Raw genomic sequence first — 20,831 nt, 5'->3', positions numbered from 1 at the left:
ACACACTTTTAAAAAATGTGTGTCGGAATTTCAAAATCGTCCGGGATTTTATTAAAGCCTCATATGCAGCTTTCACACCAAAAAGAACCGAGAGCCAGTTTCGGGCTGGTGCTAGGGCCAGTTCCAAACTGGTTCCAGCCTTACCCCAGTTAAGAACCGGTTGGTTTCACACCGGCCAGAGCCAGCCATGGAGCCGGCGTGAGCAACGTCATGACGTCACTGCAAACGTCTCCGCTAGTGAGCTTGGACAGAAGTATACGGCCGACATCTTTCTTCATTCTGGGTGGAAATAGTAACATAGTTACGCCATTAAATCCGTTTATGGAAACATTTTTAGCGAGAAATGTGCATTTTACTTTCCTAATGTTCGCTCGGTGAATGTGAAGGATGTTTGGTTTGATGGTTATGACGAAGAGGGAGCGCTCCGTTCACTTGCATGGACATGGACTCATCTGGCTGCGTTGGCGCGTTGACGCGTTGAACCACCACACAATGATCAAGCGTCAGGTTAGGCGCGCAGAAGAACCCTCGCGCCAGTTTCAAACACAACAACAACAATTTCGTCTTCGATTCAATCCGTGTATGGTTCGTTCTTTGAATATTCCGATTTAAAACAAAATCAGAAAAAAACAAAAAAGAACCATACACGGATTCACGTCCATTGCTTACTTCGGTGTTTTAAAAAATGCCGGTCTTCGTTGGTCTTCCTGTTTATGAAGGTACGGATAACTCCGCCCCCTGCCCCCGGCGTAAAAGCGGTTCTAGTTCTAGCCCAGCTCTAAAGCGGGGCCAGAGTTGAACCGGTTTTTAGGGGCCGGAGCCGGTTCTTTGGCGGTGTGAAACCAAAGCCCTGGCCCTAGCTCCGAACTGGCCCGGAACCGGCCCCGATTTTGCGGCGGTGTGAAAGGGGCAATATATGTTCACATTGAATTTGAGTTGCGTTTCTCTGGTGCCCCTTTCACACCGCCGCAAAATCGGGGCCGGTTCCGGGCCAGTTCGGAGCTAGGGCCAGGGCTTTGGTTTCACACCGCCAAAGAACCGGCTCCGGCCCCTAAAAACCGGTTCAACTCTGGCCCCGCTTTAGAGCTGGGCTAGAACTAGAAACGCTTTTACGCCGGGGGCAGGGGGCGGAGTTATCCGTACCTTCATAAACAGGAAGACCAACGAAGACCGGCCTTTTTTTAAAACACCGAAGTAAACAATGGTCGTGAATCCGTGTATGGTTCTTTTTTGTTTTTTCTGATTTTGTTTTAAATCGGAATATTCAAAGAACGAACCATACACGGATTGAATCGAAGACGAAATTGTTGTTGTTGTGTTTGAAACTGGCGCGAGGGTTCTTCTGCGCGCCTATTGTGTGGTGGTTCAACACGTCAACGCAGCTAGATGAGTCCATGTCCATGCAAGTGAACGGAGCGTTCCCTCTTCGTCATAACTATCAAACCAAACATCCTTCACATTCACCGAGCGAACATTATGAAAGTAAAATGCACATTTCTCGCTAAAATTTTTTCCATAAACGCATTTGATGGCGTAACTATGTTACTATTTCCACCCAGAATAAAGAAAGATGTCGGCCGTATGCTTCTGTCCAAGCTCACTAGCCGAGACGTTTGCAGTGACGTCATGACGTTGCTCACGCCGGCTCCATGGCTGGCTCTGGCCGGTGTGAAACCAACCGGTTCTTAACTGGGGTAAGGCTGGAACCAGTTTGGAACTGGCCCTAGCACCAGCCCGGAACTGGCTCTCGGTTCTTTTTGGTGTGAAAGCGGCATGGGTCGTTCACAAACTAGTTAGGCTACGCCCTCCCCTACTCAGTTCTGTTCGCTTCGCATTGGTGGAAGTGAGTAGGGGGAGTGGTTAAGTAGAGCCTTCAGATTGGACAGTTTGACTTTAGAGTTAGCGTCATGTTTTGTATTTATTATTTTACCATTATTGTTTTATAGGGACAAACATTAACAAATTTCTCCTACAGGGGATTGATAAAGTTCTATCTATTGAACAGAAAGAAACACTTGGTCATACTTTACACACTTTACCACAGCATTGGCCTACTGAATGCCACAGATATATTTTCAGCATTGGACTGAATTCCACACATATTTTCTTCTGAATATTAGTGTTAAGGGCATATAATGCTTACTATCATACGTTAGTTACCATGTCTGTGTGGACACATTTGTATGCAGTCACATGTAAATACAAAAAATCTAATGTTCCTATTGATTTATGATGGTGTAGCCATGCATGTTGTTTTATTATTAATATGTCAATTCGTTTTTTAATGAAAATACTTTGTATAGATGAATTATCCCCAAACTTGTCATCGTAACACCAACTGATGTGTATGAAAAACACTTTTCTTATCTATTGTTACTATTATATTGTTTAAAATGTACGCACATATTAAAAAATATATAGCGTATAAAAAGTGGCTGGTAAAAAAGATGAGTGGCTGGTAGATTTTTAAATCTACCTGCCACAGTGGCTGGTGGGCAAAAAAGTTAATTTCCATCTCTGGCGTGCATGCGTGCGTGCGTGTGTGTTAGAATATTTGCGACAGCCCTTTGAATCAAGGCAGGCCTCCATGACAACACAGCTGAAGTAACAAGTTGAAAATGAACAACAACATTAATTAGAAAGGACAACCCCTGACAAGGGTTGATCTAGCAGAGAGGAGAGAAGAAACAAGAAGGAAAGAAGAGACAATAGGGCGAAGAAGAGAGGAGAGAACAGAAGAGGAGAGCAAAGATAGGAGAGGATTGGGGAGGAGAGAGGAGAGCGAATAGAACGAGGGGAGCGGGAGAGAGGATGAGCAGAGCAGAGAGAAGAGGGACAGACAAGGGGAGGATGTTAGAGGAGGCAGGTGAAGTGCAGTGTTTCAAAAAAAAAACAGGACAGGAGAAGGGAGAAGAGAGGCGAAGAGAGGAGGAGAGGGGAGGAGAGAGGAGGAGAAGAGAGGAGGAGAGAGGAGGAGGAGCGTTGCGTACTTGTGGAAGGAGCCGGCTCTGTCTTCGTTGTCGGCGTAGAGGAACATCTTCAAGGCGTAGTTCTCGATGTGGGCGTTTCCCACTACCTCCTGGCTCACAGACTCATTGTCACCCAGCTCCTTCTTCATCTGTGCAAACACACACACACACAATTCATTTGAATAATTCAATGCTATTAGAATTCAGCCGATGCGATATACATAAACCACTCGCCCACTATTTTGTCCCAGAGACCTGAAATGGTAAGAGGTCTAAAAAAAAAGGTAAGTGAGAGGTCGAAAACATAAATAAATGAGAAGCTAAATAAAGGCCTTGGGTTACCAAAGAGAAACCAATAATGACAATAAATCATCAAAATGAAATCACAGTTGGAAGGGTAGAACAATCTCACACACATACGCAAACACACACACACACACACACACACACACACACACACGTAGGACTCGAGGAGATTTGTCCCTCGGGGGCAAGGAGAGGAAGGAGGGATGAGAAGGAGAGGAAGATGAATGTCAGAACACAGGTGTAATTTATTATCCGATAGAACTGGGCACGCTGCTTTTGCGTGTGGATCAATGTGAACATGCAGGCACACAAACACACAAACACGTGTCCTTCGCATATCCACTGATAGCAGAGACAGAGAAAGCGAGAGACAAGAAAGCAAGAGAGAGACAATTACAAAAGACAACCAGGGTAAAATGATTGGCTCTGTGTATTGTGCCTGTCTGCGCGTTTGTGGGGCTTCCTTGTTAAATGTTCTTGCGTACAAGGTATGTTTTCCTGGAATTGACATGGAATCACAAGCAGAATATGCATGGAGGAAATAAATCTAGAGGGTGGAGGTAACGAATCCCCTCTGATCCCTTGAGGGGAAAAGTGCGTGTGTGTGTGTGTGTGTGTGTGTGTGTGTGTGTGTGTGTGTGTGTGTGTGTGTGTGTGTGTGTGTGTGTGTGTGTGTGTGTGTGTGCGCGCGCGCGCGCGTGCGTGTGTGTGTTTAATACATGCTGAAACTTTAAAGTGTCCATGAGAGTATGTGTGCATTTTTTTATTTGTGTGGCTGAATGTGTATAATGTATTTGTCTGTGTATGTGCTTAATGCATGTTTTTCTGCATGCCAAGAGTGACCATGAGACTGTGTTTGCGTGCGTGCGTGCGTGCGTGCGTGCGTGCATGCGTGTTATTGACATGTTTCCATTCGTCTCCAGAGTTGCGTTTAATTGGCTCAGAGCACTACATCAAGTGAGTCACAGATCCCTTTGGGGACAGAAAAACTCACACTCTGACACACAGTGTGAACAGTGTGAGTGTGAGTGTGTATGTGTGTGTGTGTGTGTGCCATATAGAGAAGCCATGGGAACAGATGTTCAATCCTTCGTGTCAAGTTGCCTTTGGTTCCCTCAGTGTGCATCCTAGTTTAAACACTTCATTAAGAGTGGCTCAGACGGAGAAAACACTGATGGAAAGCGTGGGGTGTGAGTGTGCGTGTGCGTATGTGTTATAACTACAAACCAAGAACCCTCCATTTGCCCCATGAGCAGTGCGACGATGCTACAGTTGTTTACTATTATAATACAAATGGAAGTGATTAATGTGAGTGTAATGCTGAGGTAACGGGTTCGATAAAACCAAGGAAGTGACCAGAGGCTTGCTGATTGAATGAGTCGAACTTTTGATCTATTTTGAGTATGTGAATGATACATTTCTATATTTTTCAAATAAAACGTTCATACCATTAACCATAAAAATTCTGTGTTAAGAAGAACCATACAAATTGAACCCTACAATACTTGAAAAGAATGTGATCAAGAACCGAGCTCAGAAGTCTGTTGAATAGAATCGCCCTTCCCCCATCCGGCCCGGTTCTGACTGTTCCGTGACTTCTGTTGTTCTAAAGATAGTCGGCTGTGGTCAGACCTCCCTGGTTCTGGCTCCGGCACCAAGGGGAATCACAGAGCCCAATGTGCAGCTCCACACCAATGTGCAGCTCCAATGAGCAGCGCCACACCCACTCCCAGACAGCCTGCTGTGACTTCTGGGAACCAGTACCCTGATGTTGATGGCCATGACACACACAACAGGCTAATGGAGTGGGCTAATGGTCCGTTGCAATGATCATGTGATCAGTAATCGCATATGGGATTTGTGATCACAAAACAAACTTAATGATCGCTTAGCCTATTCAGCACAAACAGGTGTACTTTTCCCTTTTACAGTGTTGAGTGTTTTCATGGTTATTTCATACCATTACATCGTTCAAAGGGATGGAAAATCAATGAGTCATCGATTCTTACAGTTGAGATTGTTAGAAGATAACAAGCGATAAACATGAAAACCTTGCAACCCAGGAGAAAGAAAGAAAGAAAGAAAGAAAGAAAGAAAGAAAGAAAGAAAGAAAGAAAGAAAGAAAGAAAGAAAGAAAGAAAGAAAGAAAGAAAGAAAGAAAGAATATACAAAGAAATAAATAAACAAATTAAAAGATGATTTCGTAGAGAGAAAACCACAGATGCATGCCCACCATTTCCCATGCGTCTGATTGCATCCACCGTTCCATCATAGTTAGTGTACTCATCACCATAATCAAAGATTAAATGCATGTCCCTTCATTACCCAGCGAGCTGGTTGATGAAAGAGGAGCTCTCCCGTGATCTCCTTCATTATGAAACGCCTCGCCAACACACACAGAGAGCTGCCCCCGGGCCCACCCCACCACCAGGGGGCTTCCTACTCCCACACAAACACACACCAGGTGTTCAGTGTAATGTGCTTGAGAAGGCAGAACCCGATCCATGTGGTTCACACACACAATTCCCATGTACACACACAGACAAACTCACCACGAGTACTAGAGGAGCTGTGTTCTGGATACCGTGTGTGTGTGTGTGTGTGTGTGTGTGTGTGTGTGTGTGTGTGTGTGTGTGTGTGTGTGTGTGTGTGTGTGTGTGTGTGTGTGTGTGTGTGTGTGTGTGTGTGTGTGTGTGTGTGTGTGTGCGCGTGAGTCGTCTGTACCGTCTCCAGCTGGTCCATGAGTTTCACCAGGAACTTCCGACACTCTGGTGTCTTGCTGTCCAGCTTCATACCGGTCTGCATGGCATAGAGACGACCTGGGGAGGAGGAGGAGGAGGAGGAGGAGCAGGAAGAGGAAGAGGAAGAAGAGGAAGTATAGGAGGGAAATAAGAGGAGGAGGAGGAGGAAGGGGAGGAGGTATAGGGAGGGATATATAGGAGAAGACGGAGAGGAAGGAGGGGAAGAAGAGATGAGGGAGAGGAGGCATGATGAGGGAGGGAGAGGAGGAGAGGAAGGAGAGGCAAGGAAGGCGATGAAGAAGAAGGAGAGTAGAGAAGAGGAAGGATATGAAGCGCAAGGAGGGAGGAGGAGAGGGGAACATGGGAGACAGAAAGAGGAAGAGTGTGTCAAAACAAACTTGATGCTGATCTCAGATACAAGGATGTAATTCTTGTAATTCTTCACAACTTTCATCCACAACGGATGATCAGCCAAAGTAGTGTCTCCATCCGAGCCGCGGGGACACAGTTCTCTGTCTGGACTCAAACTCCCATGATCCCACAGCTGTCAATTAGCTTCAGAACATCCTGTCGAGAACAGCAGGCCCTCAGGCATGGTTCCGACAGGGCCACAGGTTGGCCTGCAGGCTGGATGGACTGAGGCCGGGGAAACACTATGCTGGCTGGATCCACACTCACTTTCCGGCTGACTATCTAACCTGACTGACAAGTCAGTCAGGTTGTCAGTGTTAAGGCTGGTAGTCTGACTTGACTGTATCGAACAGAAAAGTCTGAACTAGGCAACAGCCGTGCTGACTAGCCAACAGTCATTATAGCCAACTGTCAGCCATGCCAAAAGTTGCACTCGACTATCTAATTTCACAGACTGATTTGATTGATTAAATTGCTTGACTGGACAGTCTGACGGAAAAGTCTTTGAAGTACATTCTGACTATGTAAGTGAGTGACTCGACTGACTGACTGACTTACTGACGAAAGTCTATGGGACAGGCAAGGAAACCCAGGCAAGTAGATTGACAGACTGATTCAAAGTTACGAGAGGTTTAGTCAGGTTTGTAGAGGGAATGAAGTAAGGACTATGAATGTGAATCACAGTTATATTGGTGGTAGAATTGTTTGTCTGCAGACTGCTAATGGATGAGATTGCAAGTTTATCTCAATGTGTTGTACAACCACTTGAGTTTTCAACCATATGGTGGCTTTCTGAGTCAGTGTAACCACCATTCATTAACAGAACAAAGTTCCACTTCAGGAAGCTAGCTCCCTGCAGCACTCTCTCCGAAACAAACTAGACTACCGGCGGGCGGAGGGTGACGTGACAATTAATCGGCCATTCAGCATGGCCGTGAGACAGAACAGCAGTCAGCCAGTGCAACAGCTAGGCAGAACCATAGTCGGTCGATCAGTACGTGAGTCAGCTCGTCAGAACAATAGGAAGTAGGATAGTCTAATCTGATTTGTGTTCGCCAGTTTGTCAGCCAGTTGTTCTAAGTTACATTCCCAATCTCTGAATTCTACCTGTAGGCATCCTTAAGCAAGACAGCCCAGCACCCAAACTACTCCTTAATAAAATGAACCTAACAAAATCACTTGATAGCTGTTATAAAAGTAAACGTTAAAAAAAAAAAAAAAAGCATTGTGCTAGCGCAGGGTCATGAGGTAGGCCAACAAACATTTGGGCAGCAAAAACAAAATGAGCCGAACAAGATTTCGAGGCTACACAGCCTGTAAACCATGTTTTCTTTGAGCTGCCCAGCCAGTCATCCAGCCAGCCAGTCATCCAGCCAGCCAGCCAGCCAGCCTTCCAGTAATTCTCTTATGTCTGACAAATCACTCCTTTGTGCTGTTACATGCCCACCAGTGTTCACATACACAGTGAGCTGGGAGAAAAGGATTTGCGACAAAGGGAGAGGAAGTGATGTCATGGTAATTGAGAAAAAAACGAAAAAAGCAAGCCAAAACACAGGTTGTTGAATTGGATGTTTGGGAATCGGGGAGGCGATGACTACCGATGTTATACGACTATGGGCGCTTTCACAAGTTTTACTTTGCAATGGACTTTTTTAGGTGAAGACAGAATATCCCAGAGTGTCACACTTCCTTGTTGCGGACAACAATAATAATAGAGAGGTGCGGTATCAGGATTTGTCATTTGGCTTCAATGTTCCATACAAATAACGGATTACTCCCTTTTGTAAAACCGTCAGTGTGTTTGTTCGTTTAATTTGGAAAAAAAGTAGGCCTGATACCTGGCTGAATATGTTTACTCAATTATGCGGCAAAAGTGTACCCACAATCAACCCCCGCAGAACTGTTTAGGGGTCTGCTTCCTATAATTGGCTTGGACTCCATTCCCTCCTGAAGGAAAACCAAAGCAGAGTTCAATCGGAAGCGGGAAGGGACCGCTGCTTTAAAGCAGACCCCAGTCTGTTTGTCCGCAACAGAGTTAGAATGAGCGTTCCCCGAACCCCAAATGAACCGCACTACCAGGGGAGACGTCCCAGGGTTCGAGAAAAATGAGCCAAACAGCTCAGCTGTGAAAGCAACAACAAACACACCCACACACACACACCCCACACACAATCCCACACACACACACAGCCACACCCACACAGCGGGGGACACGCTGCTGATAGGTGAGTCGTGATGGAGGAAGGTGATGAGAGGGAGATGTTCAACCTGAGGGCATCAGTACTCCCAACACGCCCCCAGTTCTTGGTATACCACCAAACGCTCTGGGGCTATAAGGCGTGAGCCAGAACCAGGCACAACCGCCTGTGGAAAGACATCTGTGTGACAGTCTGTCTGGATATAAAACTGTTTTTATATCTATGTAAGAGCCATTGAAACCGTTTATTTATATCATCAAACGTGTTAATGTGTCTCATATGATCGTCGACATAGTAATCTATGCCACTGTATCACTGTTACTTAAATAAGATTAGAGAAAACATGAAAAAAATCCTGTGTCCCCCTTAACCCAGGTGTCATTCGTTTTGTCGTGACATCGAAGTGCGTTTTGGAGGCAATTTGATGTCGCAACCAAGAACCCGGAGGCGAGTAGTGTGTTGATGTTGTGGAGCTCTGTCTGGGCAGCACTTGCCTGCGGCATCCCAAAGGTTTGTTTTCCCAGACACTTGTAGGATAAGGCCACAGTGTTTGTGTGTATGTGCGGATTAGTTGAGCTAACTGATGATATTCTTTAAAAAATAAGGACATTTCTAAATGACATACACACATGTATATATGTATAGATATATATATATATTCATATATCACTTAGAAATGTCTTTTTTTTTTAAAGATTATAATTGCTTTTTTCAATGAAGAGAACATTAATTTAATCAGAAATACAGTCTAGACATTGTTAATGTGGTCAATGACTATTTTAGCTGGAAAATGAATTTAATGGATTTTTAATGGAACATCTACATGGGGTGGAGGCCCATTTCCAGCAACCATCACTCCTGTGTTCTAATGGTAAAATGTTTATCTAATAGTGTTAAAAGGCAAATTGATCATTAGAAAACCCTTGTGCAATTTTGTTAGCACAGCTGAAAACTGTGGAATAAAGGTGTGAGCTTTCATGGAAAACATGAAATTGCCAGGATGACCCCAAAGGTTTCTCAACGGTAGTGTATAATTTCTCGTTTATGTAATACTCTAGTGCCCCCCCGACCCCCCCCCCTAAGTGTAGGGCCATATGAAATCCGTTTTATTTTTTTCCAAATTCCGTTTTATTTTTTTCCAAATTCCGTTTTTTCCGTTTTAATTTTCATTAATTCCGTTTTTACACTCAAAATCATCAGAACGAGTGTCTAATAAGTGCGAACGAATACAATTTAATCAGATAGAAGACTCCATTTATTAAAACATCACAACATTGCACTGTTTTTAGTGCTTCAAATAAAAACATGACATAAATATTAAAGTGCTTATAAACTCTTTTTTTATAAACTCAAATTGTTGTTTGAAGGGGCGTGCCCTGGCTACGGCGTTCATTGTTTTTCATATGGATTTTGGACTTCAAGTGGTCATCGCACGTATCTTTGCGTTTCCAATCGATAGTATGTTGACATATTCTACAAAACACCTGAGTGATAGAAGTGTTTTGGATATTGTTCGGCTCTGAATTTGGGGTTAGAACCGAATTACGGGCGCTTCAACTTCTTCTTCGGCTTCTTGTTAGGAGCGGGACCTATTGTTTGCGTGGTGGACCGGGGATTTTTTTTTAACATTGTTGTGCGAGTGACTGCTAAACATTCAGTGACGTTAATGTCACCTGTGTTGTTTCCCTTTTCCCTTGAAACTGAATTTCACCAAAATAATGGCGAATTCCGCTGCATTCCGCTGCATATTGTAAATGTGACGTCTGATGTGCCTTGTCCCTGTTGCATGTTATATGTGCTGAAGAACAGGAACCTGCTGGAAATCAGTTATTTTACTAAGACAGGCCCGTTTTAAATTGTAACTTTGTTACTTTTAATACTTTCCTGCTTAATAAAATAATTAAAAAAAAATAATAATAATAATAATCAGTTGATTCCGTTTTTATTGTCCAATTCCGTGATTCCGTCCGCGTTTTCGTTATCGCGGATTTCATAGGGCCCTATAAGTGGTGATGAGATCTGACCCTCGCACTAAGGGCCTTCACTGCAGAGCTCCCAAACCAAACCTGCCATCTAAAGCCTTTGTTTCCGTAGTGGGCTGCTAATAAAATTGCCTTCAACTCCCCAGAGTGTACGCCCTAAATCTACAGTGCAAACAACAACGTCCTGTCCCCATCCATAACCCAAACGATCTAATCAGGAGAAGGCAGGGCGGCCGACAGCCGTCGACTAATGAGTTATTAGCGTTTCATTACCAGTCAACAAATCAGGGCTCTGACACAACCTCTCCATGGAGCGCCTCTCAGCGAGGTGCAGGTGGGGCCACACATCGGCTGGGCCTTGGCGGCTAATGTGCGCTAGCTTGCTGATGTAGCACAAACGACGGCCAGGGGATAAAAGCCCGTCAACGCGAGCAATCGAGACATAAAAATCCCATTTTATGCTCTCTTTGTTTGGTTCTGATTTGATTGGCCATGTAGAACACGCCCAAGTGTTCTGGCGGAGGAGGGAGAGGGGGCACCACCGCGATGGCGGTTGCTTGTTTATAAGCCTAATGGATTCTATAAAAATAAGTAAACAACAGTGATTTTAATAGGCTTCCTTCACCCGCTCTCGCTTTTAACTATTTTTCTCTCCTCAACCTCTTCTCAAGATTGTCAGTTTCTCGGTACTCCTCTGCTACTCGTAGACTTCGTTCCCCCTCTTCTGCCATCAGCCCCCCGCTGTCCCTGCACTTCACCTCATGCAATCCCCGTCCTCCCGTGACACCTCCTATCATTCCGTCTTTTCCTCTTCCCCTTCCAACTCCCCTCGTCTTTATCCAAGTTGTTCCATCCCCTCTTTCCTCACCCCATAACTCTTCCTCTCTTCTCATCCCCTCTCCTTCTCTATCCTTCCATCATCTCTCTTCTCCTTCGTCTCATTCCCCTCTCTCCTCTCCACTGATCACCACTTTTTCGTCTCCTCCCCTCTGGTGCCTTCTCTCCTCTCCCCTCTGGTTCCTTCTCTCCTCCCCTCTGGTTCCTTCTCTCCTCCCCTCTGGTTCCTTCTCTCCTCCCCTCTGGTGCCTTCTCTCCTCCCCTCTGGTGCCTTCTCTCCTCCCCTCGGGTTCCTTCTCTCCTCCCTCTGGTTCCTTCTCTCCTCTCCCTTCTGGTTCCTTCTTCTTACTTCCACACTACTCCTTCCTTTCCACCTCACCACCCTTTACTGCGACAGGCTGACTTGTAGAACATTATGATCTCCAAACAAGATTAGGTGTACAAAAGGCCACCAGAAACTACCTAGAGATGCTGCCTTCAGTCCAGTACCGCCACAAACTGGATCTGGACATCCTAGTGCAGTGGGGATCCAAACCTTTATGTCCACTCATCGCATTTTTAGGTCTGATAAATTTTGCCATTCCAACCTCTTACTTCTTGAATGGGGTTTCCTTAGCCCGATTCAAAATTGCATTAATATCAAGGTCCTGTTGAAAATATGCGCATTGCACCACATTAAATGAATTATTGTAGCAAATAATTTGCTTTACAGAAAAAAAAGAAAACAAAAGTTCTATACCAAATATCTATACCTTATAAGTCAGCCAACTCACACCTCACCTCACATATACATATCCGGTGACCCAAAGTGGGGACCCGAACCAGAGGTTGGGACACACACACTAGTCCAACCTCTTTACACTGGTGACCTCCAGTGGTGTGTCAAAATCATTAGATCACTCACTCAGAACAACTACACACGCACAAAAATGGACTCATTGGAAAATACACTTTTTCTTTCGGAACACACACTCTTATCCTCTTATCCTATCAGACTCTTATCCTTTTCTCGGAAAAACAGAATCACATGAATATTAACCTCATCTAAATGTTTAATGTATAGAGCTGTCTCAGCTATCTGTAAACAAGCACATCATACACAAATTCACAGGGACTCACAAAAACACACACAAAGTTCCAAAAACAAATGGGTTAAATGACTCTCTCTTGGAGAACAATAGAATAGTGATGAAGGAGGGTATTTTTGCACACAAAAACACACTCCTTCATCACTATTCTCCTCCACTTCACCTGGCTCTCAGCATGCTGCCTGCCTTGCAATCTTCCTGACAGACCTCCCTCCCTCCAAGCTTCTGTCAGCCAATCACAGATGAGTAATGAGAGGCGATGACCACAAAGCCAGCTGCGGCCTCTTAAGTGCCCGGGCGTGCTGGAAGCAGACCATATAAGGATTTCCTTTCACCTTCGCGTTCAAACCTATATCTCAATCCGCCCTGTCGCTAGGCAATTGTGATGACGAGCTGAGCGAGTGAATAAAAAACAAGGGGGAGTCCATCCATCAAGAGACGCCAGGGGGTTCAAGGCCCTGCGTGCTGAACCCCGGTTTGAGTGAGGCGATGGAACCGAATACAATGCAGAACTCCTCTTCCCTGCTAGTCAAGTACGACATCACCTCCACCACAGGACCACTTTCATCTTTGTGACAGGAGGAGTACTTGTTGGTGATTCACTGTTTTCCTCAAGTTCTTTACTGAATGACGCACATTGGTTCCAAAAGACGAAAGTGCTATATTGCCGTTACTTACGTTTGTGGCAGGCGCGGACACACTAAATGCTCTCAGGCCAATCGGTACAAGGCCATCATTTTGTCTGATTAAAATTGTAATAATCATAATTGATGAAGCAAGGAGGGATGGTTACGATGGTGTGTGCTGTGCACCCAGGCTGATGTTTTCCTTCAAGAACAAGCAGCAATCATGGAAAACCAAAAAAACACTAATTTGTCTTGTTTTTTCCCTGTCAGTTCCAATCTAGGATTGCTAGGTCATCATGAGCGAAACTCAGACCTCTCGCCACAATGATTACGTAATCACCTGTCAATAATGAATTCAATATTTCACAGAGTGCCCAAGCTTCGGTGCGGACCAGATTCAAACCCACAAGCACCAGGTTCGTTCTCTGGCTTTGATTGCGGGGCCCCACCGTTACAAACAGGTGTTTAAGCAGCACTCTAATGTCATTGAGCAAGGCAGCTGAGGCAGTGCAGTTTAGTCTGCATGAAAGGAACTGATCATCAAACAAAAAGGACTGCATCATTCACTGGCTGCATCTTTGCAACACATGTTTCTTTCTGAGCTATGATAACGATCACCCAGAAAAGCCATCACTCCGTACAGCTAAAAGCCTTCAATAACAAGCCAGTGGTGGTTTGGGGTCGGCCGAACACTCCACTTTTAAAATACCCAAATATACTCTACCTTTTGAATGACAAAACAATGCATGGCTCTGTTAAACAAGCTAATACAAGAATAAAAAAATCTGACAAATAATGTATTTGTTGAATATCATATCAAAACGGTCATCATCTTGTGTCCGTTCAAGTCAGATATGATTTCATATATATTCTGGTAAATATTTTACATTAACTCATCTTTATTACGAATGCATTACTTTTACTAATATAACGGTAACAATTTACAATAAGGGTACATTAACTTACCATTCTTTAATATTAGTTAAAGCAGTAATAAGCATTAAATGACGAAAGAACAATTAACTAATGTGTCTAAAAATAATTTATTAATGGTGTTGTTTTCTAATGGTGTTCATGTCAACTTAGGCATTCATTTATGCATTATTTAATAATGTTACCCTTACCCCTATGTGAAATGCATATAATGATGCTTATTACTGCACATAATTAAGTAATTGTTAGTTAATGCCCCTTTATTGGAATGTGTGACCAATATAGAAAAATATTTGGATTTACAGGGTAACATTGGGATTATTCAACCTGGACCCTATCTTCTAATCATTTTATGTTCAGCCTTTGCAGACACTGGCTGCAAACTAAAACCTATTTGGGCAATAGCACCCCATCAATGTACATCCTTTAAAAGGCTCACATTTTTAGTGTAAGAGTCTGATAACATTATGGAAAGGATCCCAACAAGGTAGTATAACTTTTGTCTTTACCTTTAACTTGAACCATTCCATTTGTTATGCGTCTCGCTCAAGGAGAAGTCTTGCTCTGACATCTTACAAAAGCTGTTGCAGGAAGATGACCTATCCTCATTAAAATATCAATCCTCCTTCAACCAAATCATCACATCCCTAAGCTATTTTCTGACGACCAACACAAACAAACTCTTGCCCACACTCTTCTCTCAGAGCAAGTCTTCTCCTTGAGCAGGACTTGGTTAGACACAATAACAAAAACACCAGATCAAGCTAAATGTATACAACATGTTTATTACTCTATAGGGTTCCTTTCAATAATCATGTCATAGAACAATCTGAGCTTGTAGCAAAAACAGCACTTTTAGAGGACATACAGTGGCACAGTGCTATTGCCCTATTTCATTGCAGCCAGCATCATGGTCACAATGGCTGAAGCCCTATCGCTCACAGTTACCAACAGTGCGTTCCGAATTAGTCCCATAGACCAACACTGATGTGAAAATAGGGTACGGGGTTTATCCTTTAATGGATTTGCAGTGTCTGCTGAATGAAAAAAAACTGGACAAACGAGGAGTGACAGAAACGACAATAACATCTCAACTTATGTCAACACTTCTAAAGCCTCCCATCAAGTGTCAGGAATATGAAGTCCTAAGGGTTGAGTCATTGGCAGCCACCCATCAGGTGACCGTCGAGGGCCAAGGGTAGAGCAGCTCCTTCTCTGAGGAGGTGAGTGAGGAAGTATGGGGGTATTCATAACTTGTCATACAAGTTATGAAGGATAGCCCACTCAATTATAATACTAAATACTATTCTATTGATTGGTCGACTCGTGTGTCATATGTGCAGTAAATAAAACACAACTAAGTAGCGCTGGTGCTAAACAATGGTTATCAGTCCAATGTATGCAATCGCTCGATATGTTAATCTCAGAAAAAAACAGCCATTATAAACCATGACCATTGTAGATGTAGTTATGGGGGATGACTTTATCAAGGTATTCAGGGGGTTTCACTGGCACAACAATGTAGTTATTCAAACCACACACACAAGTATGACAATGGAAACATAATGGCATCGTTTGATTGCAGTGTCATTTTATATACTAGGCTACGTTAAACAACTATGGAGAATACTTCTTAACTTCTGATGCCAGCTGTTAAGGATAGACTAAGTTAAGGATAGGCTGTGGACTGAACAGTCATGTAAACAAAGCAGAGATGCTACTGTTAGCCCAGCAAGCTAACGTCAGCGAGCGACTTACAGTAGTACGCCACGACAGGATCTCTTTTATCATGTTCCTGGGCGGTCCGGAGATGGTGTTGGACAGCTTTAAACTGCAACGGTAGAGCCATTTTTGATTAAAAACACTCAAGAACAACGGATCAACATGAATGTTCAGTGATAGCAGTTTCGTTGTTGTCAGGAATCACTTCTTTCATTACTTCCGCGTATGCAGCCAGTCGGAGAACGCGACGTCATTCTGTTGTACAAACTTGGGCCATGGGCGTGACTGTAAAATGTGTGCCTTGTGTTAAAGTTTCATTAAGAGCTTTCTTATTGGCTCTTAACAAGTTTTCCTTCATGCCAAACGTTGTTAGTACTTGCAGAGATACTTTCTTAAATGACAATGTGCTTGCATTATTATCAAACGGAAATATATCATAATATTTATGATAGTATTTAATAATACTAATGATACGAATAATGTTAATAAAATTCCTTTTTTAATAACAGTTATTAAGTTGTCCAGATAAGTAGGGATTTTTTAATTTTTGTTAAACATTTCATGACAGGAAAATCGTAGATTTTACTGAAACCAACACACTCAACACACCAACAGCAAACACAGGATCTGTTTGAAATATCTGCATCGGTTGTGAAACATTCCCCTTTTATTGAACAAAGAGTGGTTGTAGACATTTGTGAAGGACACGTGAGAATAAAAGGCAGATAGGTGACATTGACAGAGTGAATGAAAAATGAAATGAGGCATAGTTACCTACCATAAATTTTTTATATTTTACAACATGAGCAAAAATCCAGAATACAAAAGTGAAGTCATTCCTTCTTTCTTGCTCTCTATCACTCTTTCTCTCTATATATATCTGTCTCTATATATATATAAAACATATATATATATATATATATATATATATATATATATATATATATATATATATATATATATATATGTATATATATATATATATATATATATGTATATATATATATATATATATATATATATATATATATATATATATATATATATATATATATATATGTATGTATATATATATATATATATATGTATATATATATATGTATATATGTATATGTATATATATATATATATATATATATGTGTGTGTGTGTTTGTGTGTGTGTCTGGTGTGTGTGTTTTCGGCCGCTTGGTGAAGAAGGTCTTTGGTATGTGAGGTTCTACTTTTAGAAATCAAAAAGTATTTGCCTGTCGCAAATAATAGATTACACGTTGAGGTCAACCTGATTCAAGAATGCACAGTTCTATACAATTCTAGTATTTAATTAAAAGCAAATGATTCATTATTAAGATTTGAGGATCAACCGCTTTCAAATCTCATCACTGCTACAGAAGCATCTCTGGTTGCTCAATTGACTGAAATAAGTGCCGGATGATGTCTTTCTATCATTCAGAAAGACATTAATCCAAATAACTTCTGTACCGAGGATGGCTCTGTGCTCTGCTGACTCGACTTAAGTGTTTGGTTACAAATAACAAGTTGAGAAAGACTGAAAGGATTTGAGAGAAGAGTGAATCAATGAAGTCTGGTGGTATCATATTGTTCCTGAGATTATCTACGCTCAAAATGAATACCGCTTCACAAAAGTTGGATGGATGTCTGATAGAACACGAAAGCAAACGATAAACAGGAGAGGTAATCGTTTTAAAATACACTGTGACACCGAATGGAAAATCAAAGAAAGTATTAAGTGTAGTAATAGTAAAAGTATAACTCGAGATAGGTGTATACAGCAACTCTGTCTATGGTACCACAAGCAGAGGTGGGGCTTGTCGCAGTCTCACAGACAAGGGCCAAAACTACAAAGAATTAAGAAATCTAGATCAACTCAAAATGTGGTTACAATTTCACTCACTTGCCATGGTCATGACTTGTGTGATACTATTTTTCCCCTATATTATTATAATATGTTAACCCTCTTGCTTTGTATTGAAAGTAATATGGAAGTATAAAGTGATGAGGTGATGAAAATGTAATGTTGGCAATTATTAATTTAAAAAAATAGTTTTTGAGTACTAATTGTGTTTATTTTTCATTATTGTATCTAGGAATTAGTACCCATTTTAATGGTGTTTTACTTTTAGATTTAGGGGCCCCAAAGCATACTGGGGCCCACACATTTTGTTTCATATAAAAAGGGTCATTGTTTTAATGCAACAGTCGTAGGTCTATGTGTGTGTGTGTGTGTGTGTGTGTGTGTGTGTGTGTGTGTGTTGTGTGTGTGTGTGTGTGTGTGTGTGTGTGTGTGTGTGTGTGTGTGTGTGTGTGTGTGTGTGTGTGTGTGTGTGTGTGTGTGTGTGTAGGTCTAATACCATGGTCTTGTCTTGATATGTATTCCCAGTTGATACATCCCGTTATTCAATTATTAATTGACATATGCACCACCTGCCATTGTTCAGAGACACCTGTCCCTTAAATGCACACTGTGTGTGTGTGTGTGTGTGTGTGTGTGTGTGTGTGTGTGTGTGTGTGTGTGTGTGTGTGTGTGTGTGTATGTGTGTGTGTGTGTGTGTGTGTGTGTGTGTGTGTGTGTGTGTGTGTGTGTGTGTGTGTGTGTGGGCCTTTTATGTCTACCATGGACCCAATAGAGCGTATCCACCCATAGATCATATAGCCATGTCAGGTGGACAACCTTCCAGAATCTTTGGAAACCATGACAATACAACACAAACATTTGAGGTCTGCATTCCATTTGGCCACCTGTGTAGCATTTAGTATGCATTTCCATTGAGTTGCGTCATTGTTTCCCGAAACATTCTAGAATGTGCCGCAACCCAACCCACCAATATGGCCACTAGGGGAAGAAGGTATTGGGTTTGTGAGGCGTCTCCTCTCTCACAGGATCCTAGTGGTATCCGGACGAGGTCTTGCAGGTCCTCACCATCCAGAAGAGTGAATATCCTGACTACATTTGTGTGGAGTCCTTCCCAAACGGGATGTCTTTGTTTTGTGTGTGGATGCGTGTCGGTTACGGGCCGTGGTGTGCGGTGGTTGCCATCGATGGTCCCGCTCAGGGCTTGGTCACTTGTTGCTGAGGTACCCCAGCCTCCGGCAGAGGATCTCGAAGATCTCGGCCACACAGAGCAGGATGGTGATGACGGTGAAGGTGTACATGGCGCTGAGGAAGATGGTCTTCTCAAAGTGCTCCGGGACCATGCACTTGGTCACGTTGAAGGAGCGCTCCAGCGCAATGGCGTCACACATGAAGAGAGGGTGGACCTAGAGGGAGGGGAGGAGGGAGAGGAGGGAGGGAGGGAGAGGATGGAAAGGGAGGGAGAGGAGGGAGGGAGGGAGAGAAGGGAGGGATTGAGAGGAGGTAGAGGAGGGAGAGGAGGGGGGGAGGGAGAGGATGGAAAGGGAGGGAGAGGAGGGAGGGAGGGAGAGGATGGAAAGGGAGGGAGAGGAGGGAGGGAGGGAGAGGATGGAAAGGGAGGGAGAGGAGGGAGGGAGACGAGGCAGGGAGACAAGGGCGGGAGGAGGGAGAGGAGGGAGGGAGGGAAGGAGAGGGAGGGAGGGAGGGAGGGAGGGAGGGAGGGAGGGAGGGAGGGAGGGAGGGGAGAGGATGGAGGGATGGAGAGGAGGTAGAGGAGGCAGGGGAGAGGAGGGAGAGAGGAGGGAGGGAGAGGAGGGAGAGAGGAGGAGGGAAGAGGAGGGAGGGAGAGGAGGGAGGGAGACGAGGCAGGGAGACAAAGGAGGGAGGAGGGAGAGGAGGGAGGGAGGGAGGGAGAGGAGGGAGGGAGAGGAGGGAGAGGAGGGAGGGAGAGGAGGGAGGGAGGGAGAGGATGGAGGGATGGAGAGGAGGTAGAGGAGGCAGGGAGAGGAGGGAGGGAGAGGAGGGAGAGGAGGGAGGGAGAGGAGGGAGGGAGAGGCAGGGAGAGGAGGGAGGGAGAGGAGGGAGGGAGGGAGAGGAGGGAGGGAGAGGAGGGAGGAGGCAGGGAGAGGAGGAGGGAGGGGGGAGGGAGGGGGGGAGAGGTAGGAGGGAGGAGGTGGGGGGGGTGAGGTAAGAGGGAAAGAGGAAAAATGCTCAAAAACAAAGAAAGAAAGAACAGAAAAAAGTATTAGATTAACAAAAATGTAGACTTTAAAACTTTCAAGGAAATATACAACTGCTGTGTTCTAAGCATACATCAAAGTGTTAAAGGGAGAAGGAGAGCTATTACATCTACAAGACTAAAGGTCCATTTACACCAGACTAGTAGCGTATAGAAGATGTGAAAAAAAAAAAAAAAGATTGGTCACGATGTGAATATGCTGCCATTTCCCACCATAACGCGCCGGCGAAAAATGACAGATGGACTATTCAGCCTCCTAAGACATGCTTATGCTCCATCCTTTCACCAAAATATCCTACTTCTTGAGATGATTCATTCACATCAGAGTTTTACTGCCAATCCAAGTGAAAATAAGTGTAGCTAATGGAAGTGTGCGGATGAGGGGATAATGATAAAAGTGCATTCTTGAATGCATCCATCTTTTAGATATGTTTGTGTTGTGTTTACCGGATCAAGAACTAAAAGTTGGCTGTCACTCTTTTGGAGAAAGTTGTTATCCAAAAGGAAACGGCACACCTCCATGTTATCAAAAGTAAGTAAACATTGGCATCTGTAGCACCAATTGCAATCTAGATTAATGATTCATACATATAACAGATAGGTACAATTATAGGTCTATAACTGTTGTTTATCACTGTGGAATAATAAGGGGACTGTGTTTAGAAACATAAATAGGCTGCTACTTCCGTCATGTCTTAAAGAATGTATATTGATCATGGTGACCATAACGATGCTCAGATTGTCATTGGTTAAACTGGTTTATTCGCTGGCTAGAGCTGTAAAATGTTGACCTTAATGTCTATTAAATTAATGTTGCTTTTTCGCAATACGGAAAGTGTACAGTCCTATTCAGCTCTGTGATTTCTAATTATTTTATTGCCGTGGGAAACATACAATGTCGTTCAATG

At 43.5% G+C, this 20,831-nt stretch overlaps 2 protein-coding genes across 6 annotated transcripts in view; both read right to left on the bottom strand.

The window, feature by feature from the left end:
• The window catches only part of vta1 (vesicle (multivesicular body) trafficking 1), a 43,389-nt gene extending 27,326 nt beyond the window's left edge, over positions 1–16,063 (bottom strand). For both annotated transcript variants that reach the window (XM_030345015.1, XM_030345016.1), the window contains exons 1-3: positions 15,850–16,063; positions 6,000–6,094; positions 2,991–3,118 (exon numbers count right to left, since the gene is read on the bottom strand). In XM_030345015.1, the coding sequence (XP_030200875.1) occupies positions 2,991–3,118; positions 6,000–6,094; positions 15,850–15,940 (314 nt within the window). In that variant the 5' untranslated portion in view covers positions 15,941–16,063. The remainder of the gene's footprint in view (positions 1–2,990; positions 3,119–5,999; positions 6,095–15,849) is intronic.
• Positions 16,064–18,384: 2,321 nt separating this feature from the next.
• The window catches only part of gje1a (gap junction protein epsilon 1a), a 6,655-nt gene continuing 4,208 nt past the window's right edge, over positions 18,385–20,831 (bottom strand). For all 4 annotated transcript variants that reach the window (XM_030345019.1, XM_030345020.1, XM_030345018.1 and 1 more), the window contains one exon: positions 18,385–19,090. In XM_030345019.1, the coding sequence (XP_030200879.1) occupies positions 18,893–19,090 (198 nt within the window). In that variant the 3' untranslated portion in view covers positions 18,385–18,892. The remainder of the gene's footprint in view (positions 19,091–20,831) is intronic.

Source organism: Gadus morhua, chromosome 21, assembly GCF_902167405.1.
Source record: "Gadus morhua chromosome 21, gadMor3.0, whole genome shotgun sequence".
NCBI lineage: Eukaryota > Metazoa > Chordata > Actinopteri > Gadiformes > Gadidae > Gadus > Gadus morhua.
This window is presented reverse-complemented; position numbering and strand designations above follow the sequence as displayed.